General features: G+C 41.1%; 1 protein-coding gene across 1 annotated transcript in view; it reads right to left on the bottom strand.

Moving 5' to 3' along the window:
- Positions 1-23,397, bottom strand: part of LOC115159743 (GDNF family receptor alpha-2) — a 69,897-nt gene that overhangs the window by 29,936 nt on the left and 16,564 nt on the right. The window contains exons 4-5 of the mRNA XM_029709770.1: positions 5,649-5,842; positions 5,346-5,533 (exon numbers count right to left, since the gene is read on the bottom strand). Coding sequence (XP_029565630.1) covers positions 5,346-5,533; positions 5,649-5,842 — 382 coding nt within the window. The remainder of the gene's footprint in view (positions 1-5,345; positions 5,534-5,648; positions 5,843-23,397) is intronic.

The raw sequence follows: 23,397 nt of genomic DNA, 5'->3' as shown, positions 1-23,397 counted from the left end.
GCCCAGGCAATTCATCAATCGAAGGAAATAACACACATTTTCCTAAATCTACTGATTACTTCCTCTCATTATACACAGACAATATTTTACTGTACTGTATCTGGACAATGTATCTCAATCGGTCCCAAACGCATTGAAGATCATAGATTAATTCATCTTAATTTCTGCCCCAATGCCTCTCAAGACCCCATTGGAGCATTCCATCTCTATTTATGGAAACCCTGCTGTTTCCCATTTTAAATATTTAGGAGTAGATGTATTTCCTTCCTTAGATAAAACCATTGATAGAACTTTAACAGAACACTGAAAACAATTAAATCGGACCTCAGTAGATGGAATAATATCCCAGTTGCTTTAACTGGCAGAATATCTATTGTCAAAATGAAAAACTGCCACAGCTGAATTTCTGTAGTTTAATGCTTCCCATGGCTCCCCCTTCTGGCTATTGGGATACAATTCATAGTGCGGTTTCAACATTTGTGTGGTGAGGTAAACGATCCTGGATAAAATTAACACATTTGCAAAGAGGGAAAGAGATAGGAGGACTATCCGTACCAAACATTAAAATGTATTTCCAGGATTTCCAGGTACTAGTATTTCACCCCATCCTAAATTGGTTTAGACATAATTCTTCAGTCCCTTGGCTGAGTATAGAGAGAAATATAGTGTCTCCTCTTGCCCTCGATGAGGTGGTCTTCACTGATATATCCCTTAAAACATTTAAACTATGTTTTGGTCCTATTATTGCTCCCACAATTTCCATTTGGCACAACATTACATTTTTTTTTTAACTGGGAATCAAAATAGTATGCCCGTACTCCAATATTTTACAATAATGCCTTGTAATCCAGAGGGTAACCTTTTGCATCCCCCCAATGGTCCAAATGTGGAATCCGTACCCTTACCGATATCATGGACACTAATTGTATGAGAACATTCCACATTTTTTCCCTTATGGAGTCCCTTGGGAAACCCAACTACCAAACCATCCAATGATGGGTTTTATAAATAAATAATCTGTGCTTCCAATCTCTATAATATATAAACAGCTTTGGGAAAGCTCATATTATGAGCTAGTCATTAAAAAAGTATGGTTGACAGATCTAATTGTATCTGAATAATTATCCATTATAAAAGTATGGTCCGTAGATCTAATTGAATATTAACAACCCTTTAACTGGAACAGAACATGGAAAAATATGACCTTGGTATTCCGTAATCCAAACCATCAATTTATACATTTTACATTTGTTCACAGACGGTATTTAACACCAAGGAAACATATTACGATGAAATTGGCCCCAATTCCCAACTGTTCACTGTGTCCCCTAAATCAGGTAAAGGATGTGGCAGTGCCCTGCAATTGAATGCTTCTGTGGTAAACTTACAAAATACATTTTGAAGTGCATGAATTTAAATATTCAATGCTTTTCATCTATTACAGTATGTCACTTAACGATGATAGCACTTTGAATCTCTCAACCAATCAGAGAAGATTACTGCTCACAGGCAGCACTGCAAACTCTCTCCCATTTAATTAGTGGATACAGTTACTATTAGAAGTTATAACATTAGCATTATCAACCACAAGAATGAATAGCGCTAATCAAGGATCAATTGAGGCCTGGACGAATATACTTGACTCAGCTAAAGCCCCACACATACAAACCAATTATGATAAAAGATTGCGGGGGCTGTTATGTTAGACTACAGTGCGGCTTTAGACATTATCGATCAAAGTCTGCTGCTGGAAAAACGTATGTGTTATGGCTTTACACCCCCTGCTATATTGTGGATAAAGAGTTATCTGTCTAACAGAACGCAGAAGATGTTCTAAATTGAAGTCTATCCAACACAATAGAATCAGGAATTCCCCAGGGCAGCTGTGTAGGCCCCTTACTTTTTTCAATCTTCACTAATGACATGCCACTGGCTTTGAATAAAGCCAGTGTGTCTATGTATGCGGATTACTCAACACTATACATCAAATCAAATCAAACTTTATTTGCCACATGCGCCAAATACAACAAGTGTAGACTTTACCGTGAAATGCTTACTTACAAGCCCTTAACCAACAGTGCATTTCAAGAAGAAGAAAATATTTACCAAGTAGGCTAAAATAAAAAGTAATAATAAAAATGTAAAATAAAAATGTGTGAGCAACTACAGCGAATTAAATGACTGCAACACTTAACAAAGAGCTGCAGTTAGTTTCGGAATGGGTAGCAAGGAAAAACAACTAAAAGCATTGAATTTGGGACAAATCATTCACTAAACCCTAACCTCAACTATATCTTTTAATGAATAATGTGGAAATTTAGCAAGTTGAGATGACTAAACTGCTTGGACTAACCAAGGATGTCATGGTGTCAACTGTCATGGTCAACTGTCATGGTCAAAACATATTGATACAACAGTAGCTAAGATGGGGAGAAGTTTGTCCATAATAAAACACTGCTCTACCTTCTTAACAGCACTATCAACAAGGCAGGTCCTACAGGCCCTAGTTTTGTCGCACCTGGGCTACTGTTCAGTAGTGTGGTCAGGTGCCACAAAGAGGGAATTAGGAAAATTGCAATTGGCTCAGAACAGGGCAGCATGGCTGGCCTTTAGATGCACACAGAGAGCTAACATTAATAATATGCATGTCAATCTCTCCTGGCTGGAGGAGAGATTGACTTCATCACTAATTGTATTTGTGAGAGGTATTGACATGTTGAATGCACTGAGCTGTCTGTTTGAAGTACTGGCACACAGCTCGGACACCCATGTGTAACCGATGTGAAATGGCTAGTTAGTTAGCGGTGGTGCGCGCTAATAGCGTTTCAATCGGTGACGTCACTCGCTCTGCGACCTTAAGTAGTTGTTCCCCTTGCGCTGCAAGGGCCGTGGCTTTTGTGGCGCGATGGGTAACGATGCTTCGTGGGTGTCAGTTGTTGATGTGCGCAGAGGGTCCCTGGTTCAAGCCCAGGTTGGGGCGAGGAGAGGGACGGAAGCTATACTGTTACACATGCATACCCCACAAGACATGCCACCAGAGGTTTCTTCACAGTCCCCAAGTCTAGAACAGACTATGGGAGGTGCACAGTACTACATAGAGCCATGACTATATGGAACTCTATTCCACATCAAGTAACTCATGCAAGCAATAAGATTTGATAAAAAAATTAATACAAATAAACCATATGAAACAGCAGGGACTGTGAAGCAACACAAACATAGGCACAGACACATGCATACAAACATACAATAACATATGCACTATACACACACGTACAGTGCACATGGATTTTATGTTGTAGATATGTGGTAGTAGAGTGAGAGGACACACTTAATGTGTTGTAAAATCTGGTATGAATGTATTGTTATGTTTTTAAAATTATAAAACTGCCTTCATTTTGCTGGACCCCAGGAAAAGTAGCTGCTGCCTTGGCAGGATATTATGGGGATCCATAATAAATACAAACTATACACAGTGCCTTCAGAAAGTATTCACACCCCTTGACTTTTTGTTGTGTTACGGCCTGAATTTAAAATGGATAAATTAAGATTTTTTTTGTCACTGGCCAACACACAATATCAGATAATGTCAAAGTGGCTGTGATTGGAGAAAACTGAGGATGACAACATTGTATTTACTCCAGAATTCTAAGCTAATTGACAGAGTGAAAATAAGGAAGCCTGTACAGAATATCTGACACCTTATCTCCCTTGCAAAACAGCAGTAAAATAATACTGCAAAATGTTGCAAGCAATTTACTTTTTGTCCTGAATACAAGGTGTTTTGTTTGGGGCAAATCCAATACAACACATTACTGAGTACCACTCTCCATATTTTCAAGCATGATTGTGGCTGCATTATGTTATGGGTATTTTTTCTGGAGTTTTTCAGGATAAAAAGAAACGGGATGGAGGTAAGCACAGGCAAAATCCTAGTGGAAAACATGGTTCAGTCTGCTTTCCACCAGACACTGGGAGATTAATTCACCTTTCAAGGGGACAATAACCTCAAACACAAGGCCAAATATACACTGGAGTTGCTTATCAAGTAGACAGTGAATGTTTGCTGATGGGTTGGGGTTATCTTTCTATGCGTTGTTTTTTGTACCTGTAACACTGAATAAAAAGTTGGGCACAAAGAAATATAAGTTGGACTTACAGCGTGACAATTAGCTGCTACATGCTGTATTCTGGTGTCTAAGCTAACAACCTTGGCTGGCTAAAGGGGTGTGCATGCATATCTAATGAGGACATCTCTCCCCCCTCTCTCTACACTCTCTCTCTCCTTCTATCCTTCTATTTGTTTCACCCTCCCCAGCTCTCGTTCCTCTCGCTCTTTTCCCCTCTCTCTCTGACCCTGACTTGTCAGTCACAGTAAAGCAGACTCACAGTAATCCCATGGGAGACACCTTATTATAATATCTACATTAGCAGAGGCAGAAAAAACATACCCACACACGCACACACACACATATCCACACAAATACACACACACACAATACACCATGTAATTATAATAACATATAAACGCATACCTGACACTGCTGACATTGAAAACATAATGTAGTCAGAAATAGCCTAAACTCCCATTTAAACAACTTGTACCTATATTTACATGAGGAGAGGATTGTAGAAGAGAGGAAGGGAGAGGAGATAGGAGTGTGTAGATGGGTTGTTGCCTAGTGTGTGGTTGTGCGTGTGTGCACGCGTGTGCACATGCATATGTGCGTGGGTATGTTTGTGTCTGTTTTTGGTTATAATTAGATTGTTTTGTCTAAACGTTCTCTTTAATTAGTCGTCCCTCATTGGGACTGCTCATTTACATATTTACCATATTTGCATAGCTAATGAGTTCCTGGCTGCCTGTTGCAATTAGCATCCAACTCAGAGGTTGCCCCAAGTTACACCCGTTACCATTCTCTAACTATCCTCTTAATCTCTCTACCGCTCTCTCTTTCTTTCTCTCTGTTTCTCTGCTCTCTTTTTTTACACCTCTCTCTCTTTTCTTTCTATGTCCATCTTTGGTCACTCTCTCACACACACACACACACACACACACACAAAAAACACCCAAACAGATCCACACACTACTGGGTGCTTTTTAACATTATGTAGGAGGCAGAAAGGAAATTAAATGCATGAGGCAGCCAAAAGATTCAGATCCCAGTGCTCGGGTATGTATGTGTATGTGTTTGTTTGTGTGTTCATGCATAAATGAGTGTGCACACTTGAGTGTGTTTGGAATTATGTTCTTGCATGCGTGTGCAAATCCGTGTGTATACTTGAGTGTACGTTTTGTAGAGGTGTATGTGTGTTTGTGTGTGTGTCTGTCTGGGTTTGTTTACCTGCAGAGTGCATCGGAGCGGCAGGTGCGTCGTAGCTCTAGACAGGAGGGTCTGTGTTTCTCCTGGTGGGAGCAGGCAGGTACAATGGTCTGTCTACGTCTCTCAGCACAGGCCTGGTCCGGACACGAGCAGAACAACAGGGGGTAACTCAGCTCCCACTGCACACGCTCAAAGAACTGACGCAGCGCCTGGGAACACAAAATAATATAATTATTATAATTCACCATGTGATGGGGCTCTGGTCAGAAGTAGTGTATTACTAGGGAATAGGATGTCATTTGTGCAGGTCCAACCCCCACCCACCTTGTGACATCGTTTGCGGCTGCAAGGCTCCTGGTTGGCCAGTGAGGGCTGAGAGAGCTTGTTGCAGATAGCGATGTAATTGGAGCGTTGTCTCTTGCAGGTTTCATTGAGGTTGCAAGCCTTGGCTGCATCGAGACATGGGTTACAGGGTTTCCCTGGCTCCGAACAGGGGCTGGCCTTGGACAGAGAAGAGTCTGGGAGATGGGTTGGATAGAGAAAGAGAGGCAGAGAGAGAGAAAATGATGAGCACAAACAGTTAACAGACACAAACACACTGTGTAACCCCAGTGTTTGTCTTGTTACACATCACTAGCATCTAATGTGACTGTAGCTAAATATAAACTCACTATATTATCTGTTTAATGATGCTACAACAGAAACACGCACACACACACACACACATGTGCATGCACACGCACGCACACACACACACACACAGTTTAAGTGCATTGGGAGGAGAAATGTAAAAGTTGTAAAGATCAAGACCTAATTCTCATCATCGGTGACAGAGTTTGTCGTAGTGGGAACAAATATTATATTAGCATTTTTATTTCATACTTCACATCCTATATTAGACTTCTAATCACAAGCGGCCGGTGGCACCTTAATTGGGGAGGACGGTCTCATAGTAATGGCTGGAATGGAATTAAAAACAGAATAAAAAAATTAAATAAACACAACCTGCACTTGCACTTGACCCCCCCACCTCCTTCTAGCTCTGACTCTACTGATACAGTAGCTACGTTTCTGAGGAAAAATGTACTTACTATGACTGTGATATGTGGTTGTCCCACCTAGCTATCTTAAGATGAATGCACTAACTTTAACTCGATCTGGATAAGAGCGTCTGCTAAATGACTAAAATGTAAAATGTATTTCCATGTGGTTGACACCATTCCATTCACACCATTCCAGACATTAATATGAGCTGTTCAACCCTCAGCAACCTCCTACGCTTCTAATAGCAACAAGATCTCATAGCTTCCCTTTGGAATTTGACATATTATGAATGAATGTCAATTACAGTTTTTATTGTTTTTTATTTTTTACTTACTATCTACCTGCAGTGAAGCCGCTCAACATTTCCATTACATTCAGTCATCCACCAGACATTCCCATCCAGAGCGACCCACAGGAGCAACCAGGGTCAAGCGCCCCCACACAAGGGCACATGGACAGATCCCCCACACAGTCGAATTGGGGACCAGAACCAGCGACCTCTCGGCCACCGGGCCAAGCTCCCAACTGCCAGGCCACCAACCATCCAAGATCCCCCCACAGTTCCCCTCAAGAGCTGCCCTTCAACCATCCAAGACTCCCCCACAGCCCCCCCTGACTCCCCCACAGCCCCCCCTCCCCTTTTTGTTCATTTTGACTGTATTTTTTACTTTTATATTTGACCGTCAATCTTCACTCCCACTTGTCTCCAGTTCCACATTCCAACAACCCTCAGTTTCCCTCAGCCCATCCCACCTATCTCTGCTGGCCACCCTCTTTGGATATCTACGTGCCATTTAAACATCTTTCAACTATGCTTTGATGTTTAACATACCATTTTTTATCTATCTGATCGAATCCACAGATTGCAAGTTGAAGATAAATATTTTTACTACGAGTATTAGTATATTAGTAATTGACTGACCAGGTCTTTCTAATCTCCCAATAATGCTATTTCTAGCGTCAATGTTAGATTAATGCTATGCTTTTTTAGCCATTCCTGAACTGAGACCAGAAACAAGCTACCTGACGGCAATACCAGAACAAATGGTTTATTGATTCTGTATCATGGCAACAAAATGCCACAAATATTCAGCATTTTGTTGGTGGCATAATTTTTGCTGAAAAGCATGAAGTTTTGAATCTTGAACTCTTACAACCCTGTGCCATGGAATCAGTACATCAAAGATCTCTTCCCAGCTATTTTTCAAACTGTATGGCACAGCTGTCAACATCCTGGTCCCCAAATGAAACTGGGTTATTTTCCTATTTATGCTATTTTTGATCCTCTGCCAGTTTTGATCCTTTATATTGGGCAGACAGACCAGTTCCCTACCTCCATTTTTGGGGTAGTGCTATAATCAATTGGTTGTAATCTTGGATTGAGAAGACCTTCCCATACATTTCCGATAGCTCCATGAAAGACATACTGTAACTCTATCATTCCAATTTACAATATTATTTAAAAATAAAATACCCTTCTCAAACATCTTTTCCATAAATGCAGGTATTTTATCAACCAGCAGATTATTAGTTCAACCATAACATTTATTCTGTCTTTTCTGGGGGATGAAATTATAACCAGCTCTGCATTGCTTGTTTGAAAAAGAGAGATACTTTAAACAAGGTTTCATTTTAATTTAATTTCTGCACAAAGGCAAAAGTCCATTTTTAAACAAGGGTTGAGCTTTTCTTATTAATCTTCTTGAGATCCATGTAAAATCCAATCTTACTTTTTAAAGGCCTTTTCAAAATCTGCTATGAATACCAGGCCTGGCTTCTTAGACGTTTCATGTTGTTGTAGTGAGTGTAGCCTTCATATTCAACATGATAATTGTAATCCATATAGAATCAACGTCAAAGTTGCATTAAACATCATATTCATAGAAAACACATCCCAGCATTTACATAGTAATTGACGTATCATATGATTATGAAAGAGACATTGCATTACTATAGAGACGGCTTCACTACAGTACAAATGTATCCCGTACAAGATGTTATTCCCCAATGTCCCTGCTCTGATATCTTCCCATTGCTTGATGTAAACATAAATAGACATGTAGACAGACAAACAAGAACCATGTTGAATTATAGAAAGTTCTAGACAATAGAGAGAGGGCGGAGAGAGGGCGAGAAGAGAGAGAAAGAGAGAAGGAGAGAAGAGCGCGAGATCAAGTGTGTATGTGTGTGTCTGTGTGTGTGTGTGTAAGTGAGCGTGTAATTGAGTGCGTGTGTGCGCATATCAACTTCATACTGTTCAGATATTTTACAGTCCCCATCATTTCTTTCGTAACCTGGTGTCCCCGTAGAATTTAGTATAGCCATGGTGTTATGGAGCTGTCTCGGGAATAGCTGTCCATCTATAAAAAGTTTGTCCACAATGAGAAAGGCACGCTTACCCCTCTCCGTCTGTCACCTCTGTGCAGGATACAGTCTCTTGTGATGTCCATTTATTTCCCAGGGAAATTGGTAATTGAGACTGAATTTTGTAGTTACAGGGTTAATTAACCTCTTACATCTAGACGTTCCGCTAGCGGAACACCGCTCCAATATCCAATGATAGGGCGTGGCGCGAAATACAAACTCCTCGAAAATCCGAAAACTTCCATTTTTCAAACATATGACTATTTCACACCATTTTAACCTGTTGGGGATAGGAGGCAGTATTTGCATGGCCGGAAAGAAAACGTACCGGATTTAATCTGGTTACTACTCCTGCCCAGTAACTAGAATATGCATATAATTGTTTGATTTGGATAGAAAACACCCTAAAGTTTCTAAAACTGTTTGAATGGTGTCTGTGAGTATAACAGAACTCATATGGCAGGCCAAAACCTGAGAAGATTCCAAACAGGAAGCGCCCTCTCTGACCATTTCTTGGCCTTCTTTGTCATCTCTTTCCAAAACAGAGGATCTCTGCTGTAACGTGACACTTTCTAAGGCTCCCATAGGCTCTCAGAAGGCGCCAGAACGTTGAATGATGACTCTGCAGTTACTGGCTGAAAAACAGTAGCGCATTTGGTAAGTGGTCGATCTGAGAACAATGAGACGGGCGTGCGCATGCACGTGAAGAGTCCATGTTACTTTTTCAGTCTTTTAACGAAAACAACGACTCCCGGTCGGATTATTATCGCTATTTTACGAGAAACATCGCAAAAACATTATATGACATTATATGCTAGCTTGAAAAATGGGTGTCTGATTATTTCTGGCTGGGTACTCTGCTGACATAATCTAATGTTTTGCTTTCGTTGTAAAGCTTTTTTGAAATCGGACAGTGTGGTTAGATTAACGAGAGTCTTGTCTTTAAAATGGTGTAAAATAGTCATATGTTTGAGAAATTGAAGTAATAGCATTTCTAAGGTATTTGAATATCGCGCCACGGGATTCCACTGGCTGTTGACTAACGTCCCACCTAGCCCAGAGAGGTTAAAGACAAGACTCTCCTTTATCTAACCACACTGTCCGATTTCAAAAAGGCTTTACAACGAAAGCAAAACATTAGATTATGTCAGGAGAGTACCCAGCCAGAAATAATCAGACACCCATTTTTCAAGCTAGCACATAATGTCACAAAAACCAAAACCACAGCTAAATGCAGCACTAACCTTTGATGATCTTCATCAGATGACACTCTTAGGACATTATGTTATTCAATACAAGCATGTTTTGTTCAATCAAGTACATATTTATATCAAAAACCAGCTTTTAACATTAGCATGTGACGTTCAGAACTAGCATTCCCACCGAACACTTCCGGTGAATTTACTAAATTACTCACGATAAACGTTCACAAATAACATAACAATTATTTAAAGAATTATAGATACAGAACTCCTTTATGCAATCGCGGTGTCCGATTTTAAAATAGCTTTTCGGTGAAAGCACATTTTGCAATATTCTGAGTAGATAGCCCGGCCATCACAGGCTAGCTATTTTGACACCCACCAAGTTTGGTACTCACCAAACTCAGATTTACTATAAGAAAAATTGGATTACCTTTGCTGTTCTTCGTCAGAATGCACTCCCAGGACTTCTACTTCAACAACAAATGTTGGTTTGGTTCCAAATAATCCATAGTTATATCCAAATAGCGGCGTTTTGTTCGTGCGTTCAAGACACTATCCGAACGGTAACAAAGGGTGATGCGCGGACGCGTATCGTGACAAAAAAATTCTAAATATTCCATTACCGTACTTCGAAGCATGTCAAACGCTGTTTAAAATCTATTTTTATGCGTTTTTTCTCGTAAAATAGCGATAATATTCTGACCGGGAGTCGTTGTTTTCGTTCTAAGACTGAAAATGTAAAATAGCCTCTTCACATGCATGCGCGCACCCGTCTCATTGTTCTCAGATCGACCACTATCCAAATGCGCTACTGTTTTTCAGCCAGAGACTGCAGAGTCATCATTCAACGTTCTGGCGCCTTCTGAGAGCCTATGGGAGCCTTAGAAAGTGTCACGTTACAGCAGAGATCCTCTGTTTTGGATAGAGATGACAAAGAAGGCCAAGAAATGGCCAGACAGGGTACTTCCTGTACAGAATCTTCTCAGGTTTTGGCCTGCGATTTGAGTTCTGTTTTACTCACAGACACCATTCAAACAGTTTTAGAAACTTTGGAGTGTTTTCTATCCAAAGCTACTAATTATATGCATATTCTAGTTTCTGGGCAGGAGTAATAACCAGATTAAATCGGGCACGTTTTTTATCCGGCCGTGAAAATACTGCCCCCTATCCATAACAAGTTAAACTTCTTCGAGATCGGTGTCCCGTCCACGGGACAGTTTAGCTAACATAGGCTAATGCGATTAGCATGAGGTTATAAGTAACAAGAACATTTCCCAGGACATAGACATATCTGATATTGGCAGAAAGCTTAAATTCTTATTAATCTAACTGCACTGTCCAATTTACAGTAGCTATTACAGTGAGAATACCATGCTATTGTTTGAGAAGCGTGCACAATTTTGAACATGAAAAGTTATTAATAAACAAATTAGGCACATTTGGGCAGTGTTCGATACAACAGAAATGCAATGGTTCATTGGATTAGTCTAAAACGTTGTACATATACTGCTGCCATCTAGTGGCCAAAATCTAAATTGCGCCTGGGCTGGAATAATACATTATGGCCTTTTTCTTGCATTTCAAAGATGATGGTACAAAAAAATACAAAAGAACTGTTGTTTTTTTCTTTGTATTATCTTTTACCAGATCTATTGTGTTATATTCTACAACATCCCTTTCACATTTCTACAAACTTCAAAGTGTTTCCTTTCAAAGGTACCAAGAATATGCATGTCCTTGCTTCAGGGCCTGAGCTACAGGCAGTTAGATTTGGGTATGTCATTTTAGGCAACAACAAAAAAGGGGCGGATCCTTTAATCCCCGCTTGGTACAGGGTTAAAACAGAAGGCATTCATTCCGAGTGGTTAAGACTAAGTCTATGGTTTGTGAAGGCTTAAAACAAAATAATAAAAAACAACGCACTATTACCATCAAGTATCACCAAGTATTCTCACGGCTTGCTAGAACATTGTGAACAAAGCAGCATGCGCCAGCTCTGAGCATCACTAGTTTGTGCCCAGTGCTGGGCAATCGTTTTTATTTTTTTTTGTGAGCGCCGAGGAAGGCATATATGTCGATGTTCTCAGGACCTTTTCAAATGTCCAAAATCAAAGTCTATTTCTTGTGATCAGGCTGTTAATAGAGCAGAGGTGCGTTCAAACACGGGAAATAGTTTATGAAAGTTGGCTGACGTTAGCTAACATATTCCATTTTGTTTTGTGTTAGCCATGACCGTTCGCTAATGTTAGAAGGCAGTGTGCAGCGAACGTAAGTGTCTGTTTCGGGTCTAAACTGCCTCTAAACATAAACAAGTGGACATGTAGACTTTCTATTAGATTTAGTAGGAATAGCTAAGACATTTTCAGTTTGAATATTATCGCTTAAAAACAAACAGTAATCCTTACAAAAAGTAGCTGTTTGATGTTTCACCGTAACATTTTGGAATGTTCATTCAAATCGTTCAACTGAATTTGTTACACTGGCAACATGTAGCCTTGCTGAACTTGCCTCAGGACTGGCATTGGATATGTGTTTCCAATAGTAATGTGAAGTCAGCACAGGGCATATTAGCTTCCATAGTAGACTAAGTACAACTAACACATGTGTCCTGTCCTTCAAGCCTTATACAGCATGATTGTTCCCCTAGGGCAATTCTGACACACACACACACACACACACACACACACACACACACACACACACACACACACACACACACACACACACCCCTCCTCCTCGTAGTGTATTGATTGTGTGAAATGAGCTGAGCTCAGGGTGATTGTAGTAGACAAGCCTTAATGACTGGAGAATAAAGACTTCATTACAGCTTCACCTTCCAGCTGCACAGAACTACTGATGTGTGCACTGATGTCTGTATTCATTGCAGGTGTGTGTGTGTGTGTGTGTGTGTGTGTGTGTGTGTGTGTGTGTGTGTGTGTGTGTGTGTGTGTGTGTGTGTGTGTGTGTGTGTGTGTGTGTGCATAATCATTTACATTTAATTGATTACAAAAAACTGTAACAATAATCCGTTACGTTACCAGCAAGAATATTGGAATCAAATTACTGATACTTTTGAAAAACTAGATGACTACTTCTAGGATTACTTTTAAATTCAGAAAGAATATTTGCGAAACAATTCTTTATGACACCTTTACTCTTTATCAATGATATTCAAATCAGCATTCGAAAAAGGCTCAAGTTTGTTCCGCCTGAACGAATCTGACTACAAGTCAGAGACCACTATAACGACACAAACAAATGCATTTTGATGGATCGTGTGAAAAGAGCAGGAATAGGCCTTTTGTGGGCTACGCTGTCTTCCAAATGGTGCGACGGCTGTTGGCATTCAAAGAATATACATCCATCTTGAATAAATGCTTGAAGCTGAGGACGACAGCAACGGTGTAGCCTACTGGTGATACATAGCGCAGTTATGTGAATCACACTGCTGCTCTCTCATTTAGCTATTTGCATCTTATGGATGGTTTGCTGTGGATGGCTGTTCACAAATGTATATACAATATGTGTGTATTTTAACACAATAACATTCAATTGAAGAAGTTTAAGCTACCTATCAATTATTGTTTTTGCGACCAGTGAAAAATGCACTCTTCCAACAGCATAGTGGGGATCCCAGCCTATGGAATTCAAGTTTGAGGGAGTTCCTCCCTTTTAAACTCCTCCGTGGTATTGTTCTCCACATACTGTCAAAAACAAGTTTAATGTAGCCCTTTCCTGCAGTCAAATGATCTAGTGGAATCATGGGTGGAATGCTATTAATATTTTTCAGAATTTCATAATTAATAAATGTTAGTTCAAAAACCCTGCCAAAAATCCGGTGTTTCTATGTCAAACAGTTTTGCTATATTTCGGTATTCTGTGATGTATATATAGTGTAATATTGGAATGCAAACAAAAAATGAGTTTGCATTCCATTTCAACTCTACAGTATATCTGACATGGTACAGGTGTCTTTTTAAAGCCCATAACCATGTATGTGAGGTGTATCCTTTGTTTCAAGGTAGATTTGTTTAAGACTACCAAGAAATACTCTGTGTGACCCTGATTTAGCCCAATGCAGTAAAAGGTTAAGACCACAATGGGGCTTTTATTGCTCAATCTAATTTGTGATGAATAAAGCAATTATCGAGATATTAAAGTGTCACCAACAAAACACGTAAACAATAGGCCTATAGCAAATGTAGCATATGGCATTCATTTTCCACACGCAAATAGCACTTTTCATTGGTACTAAAAGAAATGCCACTCAATAAGGGCAGCATTTATTTGTAAACTCGAAGCAATGAACCCAATCAGTCCTCCATGACAACAAAGTCATAAATAACAGAGTGGGCTAATAAATCCTTCATTTTTGGGTTACTTTCAGGTAAAATAATTTGACAAATCTATATTTTCATATTTCCAAGTCCTATTCTTGAAGATCAAGATGTATAAAATAATTGGAATGACTGGAAATCTGATGGACTTAGTTTTTTTAATGTATTGCAGTAGAAAGCAATGGGTTAGAAGATGCCTACATAATCCATATTGTAAAATGCAACATCCATTTATGGCCAGCTATTTAAACTCTAACATTGATTTATCCTGCAATTGGTAATATTCATCTTTGTCTTCTTCTAACGTCTCTTAAGGGGAAAGTAATAAAAAAGTACCTGAAAGTAATCAGATGACATTAGTGAGTTTGGACAGGTAACTAGTAACTGGTAAGGAATACATTTAGAAAGTAACCTACCCAACCATGTTGATTGTAATCTAACCTGTATTCTTGTTAAAAGGCCCTGTCTATCTCTTAATCTCATCTCAATCCCCCTCCTCTCCTCTCCTCTCAACAACATATCACGGTTTGACCAATTTGACATCAGATTCTGATGTCTGTCCACATTTTTCCAAAGTCTAAATTCAAAGTGTTTTGGATACCCTGCGTTGCTCCATCTGCTGCAGCTGCACCCCGGGATGTACCGCTGCTGTTGCCGATGTCTCGCAACTGGTTACATTTATGCATTAATTCAGAATGTTTAAGTTTAGAGTCAAAGGCCCAATGTAGCTGTTTTTATCTCAATATCAAATTATTTATGGATAACAATTAAGTACCTAACTGTGATGGGTTTCTTTTAAAATGGTCAAAAAGAAACAAAAATAGCTTCTCAGAAAATAACAATTTCTCAAGCAAGAGGACTGTCTCGGAGTAGTCTGAGTGGAGAGGGGAAAACTGAAACCTAGCTGTTAATGGCAGAGAGGTTTGGAGCACTGTTTCTTATTGGTATATTAACTAGGCAGACGTAAACTCCATCCCGCCAAAACAGGCTGGCACAGATCTCACACTAAAAGGGCATCAGATGCTCTATTGGGATGAGGTCTGGGGACTGCGCAGGCCACTTAAGTAAACTGAATTCGCTGTCATGTTCCAGGCAATTTTGGTGATCGTGTGCCCACTTGAGTCGCTTCTTCTTGTTTTTAGCTGATAGGAGGGGAATCTGGTGTGGTTGTCTGCTGCAATAGCCCATCCATGACAAGGATCTACAAGTTGTGCGTTCCAAGACGCTGTTCTGTACACCACTGTTGTACTGTGCCATTATTTGTTTGTGGCTCGTATTTTGGCTTGCATGATTCTTGCCATTCTCCTTCGACCTCTTTCATCAACGAGCTGTTTTCGCCCACAGGATATTTTTTGTTTGTCGCACCGTTCTCGGTAAAACCTAGACACTGTCGTGCATGAAAAGCCCATGAGGGCGGCCATTTCTGAGATACTGGAACCAAAAAGTGGAGCAAAAGCACGCCTGACACCGACGATCATGCTACACTCAAAGTCGCTTAGGTCACTAGTTTTGCCCCTTCTAACGTTCAATCGAACAGTAACTGAATGCCTTGATGCCTGTCTGCCTGCTTTATATAGCAAGCCACAGCCCCTTGACTCACTTTCTGTCAGATCCATTTTTGTGAATGGGGTGGTGAACCTAATAAATTGGCCAGTGAGTGTATATAAAACACAGGAAAATCTCGTTTTTGACCACTGTGCCTTTGGGAATGGGTTAAAACACAAACAACTCCACAGTTAAGTTTAGGCATTAATTTCAAATAGTTAAGTTAAGGGTTAAGGTTTGGAGTAAGGTTAGAATAAAAAAATGGGTGCCTATCACTCACGTCCATCCACCACTCCCATCCACAACGTCCTAGCAAAACCTCAGCCTACTTAATTGTAATAGCTCTCACCGTTGCCGATAGTGACCGGTTTTGGGTACCTGGACGGATGTTGGATCTACAAGTGGATCTTGAGCAACCTGCTCTTCCCCTCCTCTCCCCTCTATTCTCCTCTCCTCTCCATCCCTATCCTCTCCTCTCCTATGCTCTCCACACCTCCCTCCCTCCATCCCCTCTCCTCTCTTTCCTGTAATAAACTGAGTGAGGGATCCCAGGAGAGGAAGAAAGAAGGAGAAAGAGAGAGAGAGAGAGAGAGAGAGAGAGAGAGAGAGAGAAAGAAGTATCTGGAGTGAGTGCATGGGCCAATTAGAGTGTTGCCCTAGGTCGGCTGTTATCTCTCTCTCACACAGCCTTTACAGCATCTACACACAAAGCCTTGCCCACAGGCACACACAGACACAAACACACATATACGCACACACACATGAACTCAGATGCATACACACACATGCACCAACACTCACACACACACACACACACACACACACGTGCACCAGGCGCATACACACGTACACACACACACACACTCACACAAACACGTATGCACTCATACACTATCTGTACACACACACTTACACACATACACGGTTTCTTACACATATGTTTTATTTAAGTGCTGCAGTCAGGCAGCCTCTCAACTTACCCACCCCCCCCACCCCCCCCCACACACACACACACACACACACGCATCGTATCGAGGCTTGATCTAACAAGGTTAGAGAGAGGGGGGAGTGAGGGAAGAGGAGACGGGGAGAGGGGGGGGAACTAGAGAAGTGAGGAGAGGAAAAAGAGAGGAGAAGGGAGTTGACAGGGGGGGGAGAAGAGAGATCAATAGAGTTGCCTGAGAGCAGGGTAGACACAGCTGGCTAGCCTGACCACAGCCACATACACGCATCCATAGAGTTAGAGAGATGGACAGAATATGAAAGGAAACGATATGGAGAATTACAGATGTATGGATGGAGCTGGACAGAACAGAGCAGAGACATACTATACAGACAGACCTACAGTATATTGTACTTTTAAGTTCCCCATCAAGAAACCAACAATTGGTTTCTTTAGAACTAACAAATAGTCACTGACAACAACCAAAACAAAACAGCTGGGATTCTAGGAGGGGTTCTGAAAGACACTATGGGGGTGTCCACTGAAAGTTGACTAGCAACAACAACTGGAACCTAAAAGACATCCACCATGAGACCCACTAAATTTGCCCAAGAAGAGGCAAAGAAAATAAAAACCCACACCAAACTTTAAGACAGGAAGCAAACCAAAAAGTGGAGCAAAACGAAAACACGGAAGATCAGATAAAGGTTTGTTTTTTAGAAATCAAATAGGGAGAGCCAACTAAAGGTGTTAACAATCCACATCTATCAAGACAACTGGAGCACTGGGCCAGCCGCTCTTAAATATCACCTGGTGAAACACCTTCCGACTAATGAGATGACAAACCAGCACAGTTGTAACGCATACTGACTAACGAGGTGACACCAATCAGTGTGCCCAACGGGCTAACATGGTAACGTCCGATGGAAAAACCAACGCTTGTAACGGTACAGACAGACCTACAGTATACTGTACAGACAGACCTATGATGTGTCAGATGAAAGAAGAACCTTGTTAGAACCAGACTGATAAAAACACAGCTGAACATGGAATGTATTCAAACCCCATCAGATATTAGATAATAATGATCAATGTCTAGAGTCCCTTGTACTCAGAAGGTACATGCGCACGTAGCTGGGTAGCACAACAGGCATGCACAAACACACACATGCATGCAATTACACACGCAAGCACTCACACACATACATACACACACACACACACACACACACACACACACAAGCACATACAGGAGGGTAAACTACAGGAAACGGAGGGCCGAGCAAGCCTCCAATCACATCGACCGGGCTGTAGTGGAGCGGGTTGAGAACTTCAAGTTCCTCTGTGTCCACATAACTAAGGATCTATCATGGTCCACACATACCAACAGTTGTAAAAAGGGCACGGCAACCTCTCTTCCCTCTCAGGAGGCTGAAAAGATTTGGCATGGGCAATCAGATCCTCAAAAAAATCTACAGCTGCACCACTGAAGGCATCTTGACTGGCTGCATCACCGCTTTGTATGGCAACTGCTTGGCATGCGACCGCAAGGCACTACAGAGGATAGTGCATACAGCCCAGTACATCACTAGGGCCGAGCTCCCTGCCATCCAGGACATCTATACCAGGCGGTGTCAGAGGAAGGCCCTAAAAGATGTCAAAGTCTCCAGCCACCTAAGTCATACTTATCCAATTCCGAAGTGCATATTGAAGATATTTACTTTTCGTCAGCCAACGAGATGAGTAGGCATAACAAACAGCAAAAGCAGTAGCCTTTGTCATCTACTATCCCCCATAGAACAAAGGTTGACCTATTCTATGTGAGAAATAAATATTCCAAACATATTCTGGGACAGTTTTGGAGTGTGATAGATCCTAAATTAATACAACTATTAGCATAAAAAATACTTTTTTACGCAATGTGGCTGACGCAACAGATCAGAATGTTTAGCTTAAAATGTTGATTAGGCTAATTCTTCACATTATAAGCGCAGCAATGTGCACATGCTAGTAGTCTATAAGCAAGAATGTTCCATTAGCTGAAAACACCAGTATCAAAAGTGACCGCAAATGCAATTATGCTTTTATTATAAAGGTGCATTTTTATGGTGAAAATGATCTTCCCCAAACTTGAAACTCACGCGCTGCTTATGTATGCCAGTTAGACTCTACACCCCTTGTAAAGTGGATTAATGTGCTTAATTTTAAGAAGTTATTTGGCCACTTTAGTTGTGATACAAACTTTATTAAAACATATAGGTCTATGGGCTAGGCTACATGAGGTGTGCGACTATGATTAGAAAAAGTCGCAAAAAAAGGCATTGTTTCTTATGCTGGTCATCAATCACAAGTTATAATATATAATTCACAAGTGATAGGCTAATATTGTCACCCATCAGACTGTTCTTGATTTAATCTTGTCTTTACATATACTAAATAATATATGTGTGAAATTATTTTTTATTTAGAATAGACAACTATCATGCACATGTATCAAAACTGGGGCAGCGGGAAAAAATATATGTCATCTATGCCCTTAAATAGCAAATGGAGGACACTTTTCTCCATGGTTTATTTTCACTTTTTAGTAGAAGCCATCATTCTGTTTTCTTGTGCAATTGCATAGCCTATTGCATAGCCTACTGAAATGTTGTGCAACATGAGTTGATGGGCTCTCATTTCGAGTACATTTGCATTGATGTCAGAGTGATTAAAGGGACAATTGTCAGGCTGTGGGTAACTGGTGTATGGAATCAGGCGCAGGAGAGCAGAGATGAGTGTACAAGGTAATTTATTCCACAATGTCACGTCCTGACCATAGAAAGATGTTATTTTCTATGGTAGAGTAGGTCAGGGCGTGACAGGTTTTTTCTTCTATGTTTTCTATTTCTATGTTGTCAGGTTCTAGTTTTGTATTTCTATGTTGGGGTTTTGTTTGGGATGATCTCCAATTAGAGGCAGCTGGTCCTCGTTGTCTCTAATTGGAGATCATACTTAAGTAGGGTTTTTTTCCACCTGGGTTTGTGGGAGATTGTTTTTGAGTAGTGTATGTTTCACCTCTGCGTCACGGTTTGTTGTTTTGTTCTTTAGTTCATGTTTATGTATTGTATAGTTTCACCGTGTTAATAAAATATGGAACGACACACACGCTGCACTTTGGTCCGCTTCTCCTTACGACAACCGTGCCACACGAACAACACCAGTATATAACAAATACTAAAGGTGCGTGAAATTACCGGTCACTCGTAAATAACAGGCGTAATAACGAACCTGGCAAATAATACCAGCCAACAAGTAACGACCTGAACATTATATACAAACACGCACACAAACATGGGGGAAACAGAGGGTTAAATAATTAACATGTAATTGGGGAATAGAAATCAGATGTGTAGAAAACAAAGACAAAACAAATGGAAAATGAAAAGTGGATCGGCGATAGCTAGAAAGCCAGTGACGTCGACCGTCGAACGCCGCCCGAACAAGGAGAGGGACCGACTTCGGCGGAAGTCGTAACAACAATAGAGTACTGAGTACCAGGCTGTTAGCAAGTTTGGTAGGCTACTAATGACCAGCAGCAGCTACAGAGCTTGGAGAAGCCTAATTACCGTGACTAAACAGGCATGTGGAATTTGACTGCCTTCATGACTCGTGACCGCCTGTGTTGCGGTAATACAGTCACCGCAACATCCCTACTCATCACACACCCTGCTGCTACAGTTTATTACTTATCCTGTTGCCTAGTCATTTTATTCCTAGTTATATGTACAGTACATACACTATATATACAAAAGTATGTGGAAACCCCTTCAAATTAGTGGATTCGGCTATTTCAGCCACACCTGTTGCTGACAGGTGTATAAAATCGAGCACACAGCCATGCAATCTCAATAGACAAACATTGGCAGTAGAATGGCCTTACTGAAGAGCTCAATGACTTTCAACCTGGCACCATACTGGGATGCCACTTTTCCAACAAGTCAGTTTGAGACATTTCTGGCCTGCTAGAGCTTCTCCGGTCAACTGTAAGTGCTATTATTATGATGTGGAAAAGTCTAGGAGCAACAACGGCTCAGCCGCAAAGTGGTAGGACACACAAGCTCACATAATGGGACACTCACTACCGAGTTCCAAACTGCCTCTGAAAGTAACGTAACACAAGAATTGTTTGCCGGGAGCTTCATGAAATGGGTTTCTATGGCCGAGCAGCCACACACAAGCCTAAGATCACCATGCGCAATGCATAGCGTCGGCTGGAGTGGTGTATAGCTCGCAACCGTGGAAAAGTGTTCTCTGGAGTGATGAATCACGCTTCACTATCTGGCAGTCCGACGGATGAATCTGGGTTTGGTGGATGCCAGTACAGCGCTACCTGCCCCAATGCATAGTGCCAACTATAAAGTTTGGTGGAGGAGGAATAATGGTCTGGGGCTGTTTTTCATGGTTCAAGCCCCTTAGTTCCAGTGAAGGGAAATCTTAACGCTACAGCATAAAATGACTTTCTAGACTATTCTGTGCTTCCAACCTTGTGTATTCATTGTGTATTTATTATTACGTGTTATTACTTTTCTATTATTTCTCTAATTTCTTTCTCTCTGCATTGTCGGGAAGGGCCCGTAAGTAAGCATTTCACTGTTAGTCTACACCTGCTGTTTACAAAGCATGTGATGAATAAAATGTGATGATTTGATTTGAAACTGTGATGTATGACTAAGCTGGTAATTGCAGCTTATCTGCCAGAACAGCTAAAAGTAACTATATCCCCTCTTCCTTCCTCCTTTTCTCTTTCTCTCTCATCCTCCTCTCCTCACTTCCCCTCCTTCTCTCCTCTGCTTTCCTTCTCTCTCATCCTCCTCTCCTCACTTCCCCTCCTTCTCTCCTCTGCTTTCCTTCTCTCTCATCCTCCTCTCTGTTCCTCTCCTCCCCCTCTTTCTCTCCTCTGCTTTCCTTCTCTCTCATCCTCCTCTCTGTTCTTCTCCTCCCCCTCTTTCTCTCCTCTGCTTTCCTTCTCTCTCCTCTTTTCTCCTTTCGTCCTCTCCTCTCTACTGTTCCTCTGTTCGGTTCTCTTTGCCTTCTTCTCTCTCTCTTCTTCTGATATGAGAGGTTATAACTGTTTATGATGTCTGTTATGTCACTATTATGACAGGGAGTTGTACCTTCATATCAAAGGGTTGTCTCACAGATCAATCCAACTCTCTGTCCAACAGCAAAAACAGTTAAAGCATCCCACAGTTGAACTCTATCTGTAACAAAGCAGCTGTCTTCTGAGAAACACACACACACACACACACACACACACACACACACACACACACACACACACACACACACACACACACACACACACACACACACACACACACACACACACACACACTATTTATCTCCCTCTATTTTACACACACATTTGAGTCAGAGCTGTCTATATTGATGTGTCTCAGTGTTTTGGAAAAATAAGTGTGTTTGTTGGTGATTGTTTCTCCGTTGTCTGCTAAAATGTCCTTCGTCACACACACACACACACTCTCTCTCTGTCACACTCTGCCTTTCCCTCCAATCGATTGGTAACAGTCTTGTCTAAGACATACTTTAATGTTCTACCCTTTTTCTTCCTCTTTCTTCTGCACATGCTATTTAACACTCCTCTATATCATCCTCTTATCTCACCCCTCTCTCTACCTCCCCATCTGTCTCTCTCTTGCTCTGCATTCTTCTCCCTCTCTTGTTGCCTCCATCCTTCTCTTTTTATCTGTCTCTCCCTCTCCTATTCTCCCATTTCTCTTTGTCATTTCCTACCTCCCTTAATCTCTCTGTATCTGTCTGTCTGTCTATCTATCTTTCTGTCTCTATTTCTCTCTCTCCCTCACTCTCTCTCTCCCTCTCTCTCTCTCGCTGTCCCTCTCTCTCTCCCTCCCTGTCTCTCTCTCCCTCAGGTCTCAGATATCTGCATGGTGAATGGAAAGTGGATAGAGTACTATCTAGGGATGAGTGGGCATCTTCACATGAGATTATTACAAATCTAATCGGACTGATAGGATCCTTTTACCTCTGTCTATAAGGTCATCACCTCACTCTAGGCAACACACGCACACACATGCACATACTCACCTGCATGTCCACAAATACAAACACACACACTGTGCTGCTGGAGCCTACTGACATTTACAAGCTTAGGACTCCGTGCAAAATACAGAAACAGAGAGAGAAAGTTCAAATTAAGTATGATCAATCATCAGACAGAGTGTTTATCTTTGATGAACTGAGAGAGTATACACGAGTCATAAAATATAAACACACTCTGTTTCACATGTACAAATGGAATGGTGGAGTCTTTGGTCTTCGTGTGTGTGTGAATGTTATTTATTCTGCAGTGAAGCTGTCTCCTAGAGAAGCTGAAGATTACCTCTCAATGCTTTAAATAATGAGAATTGTGAACTGGCGCATACAGAAATTAGAAAGAAAATAGCTTTTCGTGACAGGATGGAGGATAGCTTCAGTTACAGATACACACACACACACACATGCTTCAGTTACAGACAGAAAGACACACACACACATTCAGAAGATAGCTTCTGTTTGTTCATCTCAATCAACATAGGAGCAACGGGCTGAGCTTTCTATATTTGCGTTCTGAG

The sequence above is a fragment of the Salmo trutta genome, chromosome 23 (genome assembly GCF_901001165.1).
Source record: "Salmo trutta chromosome 23, fSalTru1.1, whole genome shotgun sequence".
In the NCBI taxonomy this organism is placed as follows: domain Eukaryota; kingdom Metazoa; phylum Chordata; class Actinopteri; order Salmoniformes; family Salmonidae; genus Salmo; species Salmo trutta.
This window is presented reverse-complemented; position numbering and strand designations above follow the sequence as displayed.